At 61.0% G+C, this 1,494-nt stretch overlaps 1 protein-coding gene across 1 annotated transcript in view; it reads right to left on the bottom strand.

The window, feature by feature from the left end:
* Positions 1-674: 674 nt before the first annotated feature.
* The window catches only part of LOC103268624 (endothelial zinc finger protein induced by tumor necrosis factor alpha), a 24,894-nt gene continuing 24,074 nt past the window's right edge, over positions 675-1,494 (bottom strand). The window contains exon 6 of the mRNA XM_021716653.1: positions 675-1,490. Coding sequence (XP_021572328.1) covers positions 675-1,490 — 816 coding nt within the window. The remainder of the gene's footprint in view (positions 1,491-1,494) is intronic.

Genomic DNA, 1,494 nt, shown 5'->3' with positions numbered 1-1,494 from the left:
CTGTTGTGTCTGTCTCCTCCCCTCCTTCACCCCTACTGTGCCTTTGAGTACACAGGCCCACAGGCACTGGCCTAAGCTCTCAGAACAATGACCCCAAGAGCCGAGTCTGGAAACCTGAGGTCCTAGTTGGAGCTCCCGTCACTGGCTCAGCTACAGTGACCTTTAAAATGTCCCCAAATGTGTTAGCTATCAAGGGACTTGCCTTCTGACACTCTGTAAGGAGGGGACACGTGTGATTGGAGAGTCTCTCCACAACCCCCACATTCCTAAGACCTCCTGACCTCGAGTTCTCCAGAGCTCCAATGGGAGAATTTCTGACACTGACCACTGAGGAAGCAGCCATCCATCCAGTGTCACCTTGCAGCATGGCCATGGAGAGGCCCCTGGACATGCTCAGGTGTGAACCCTCAGGTGTGAGCCCTCAGGCATGAGCCCTCAGGTGTAAGCCCTTAAATGCGAGTCCTCAAGTGTGAAACTTCAGGTGTGAACCATCAAATGGGACTCTTCAGGTATGAACCCTCAAATGGGAGGTGTGAACCTTCACGTGAGTCCTCGGGTGTGAGCCCTCAGGTGTGAACCCTAAATGTGAGTCTTCAGGGCGAGCCCTCAGGTGTGAACCCTTAGGCATGAACCCTCAGGCGTGGACCCACAAAGGCGAGTCCTTGGGCCAGCCCTCAGGTGTGGATCCGCAGGTGCCGCGTCAGGTTGGTGTTCCGGCTGAAGGTCTTCCCACACTCTGCGCAGCGGTAGGGCTTCTCGCCAGTGTGGGTGCGCTGGTGCACCGTGAGCGAGGAGTTTTTGATGAAGCGCTTCCCACACTGGCCGCAGCAGTAGGGTTTCTCGCCGGTGTGGATGCGCTGGTGCTCGATGAGGTATGCGCTCTGGCCGAAGGCCTTGCCGCACTCGCCGCACACGTAGGGCTTCTCCCCGGTGTGCACGGCCTGGTGCACAACGAGGGACGAGCGCCCCGCGAAGAGCTTCTTGCACACATAGCACTCATAAGGCTTCTCACCGGTGTGGATGCGACTGTGCTGCGTGAGCCCCGAGTTCTTGCTGAAGGCCTTACCACATGCGCTGCACTCGAAGGGCTTGGTGCCCAGGTGGACGCGCTGGTGCTGAATGAGGTAGGCGCTCTGGCTGAAGGCCTTGCCGCACACGCCGCACGCGTAGGGCCGCTCGCCCGTGTGGTTGCGCCGGTGCAGCGCCAGCGATGAGCTCTTGGGGAAGGCCTTGCCGCACTCGCGGCAGGCGAAGGGCCGCTCGCCCGTGTGCGTGCGCCGGTGCTCCGTCAGGTGCATGTTCTGGCTGAAGGCCTTGCCGCACTCGGAGCACGCGTAGGGCCGCTCGCCCGTGTGCATGCGCCGGTGCACGACCAGGTGCATGTTCTGGCTGAAGGCCTTGCCGCAGTCCGCGCACACGTAGGGCCGCTCGCCTGTGTGCACACGCGCATGCTGCGTGAGCGACGACATCTTGCGGAAGGCCTTGCCGCACTCG

This window comes from Carlito syrichta, unplaced genomic scaffold, assembly GCF_000164805.1.
Source record: "Carlito syrichta isolate Samal-C Ts95f unplaced genomic scaffold, Tarsius_syrichta-2.0.1 Scaffold308856, whole genome shotgun sequence".
In the NCBI taxonomy this organism is placed as follows: domain Eukaryota; kingdom Metazoa; phylum Chordata; class Mammalia; order Primates; family Tarsiidae; genus Carlito; species Carlito syrichta.
The sequence above is the reverse complement of the archived record's forward strand: the minus strand, read 5'-3'. Positions and strand labels throughout refer to the sequence as shown.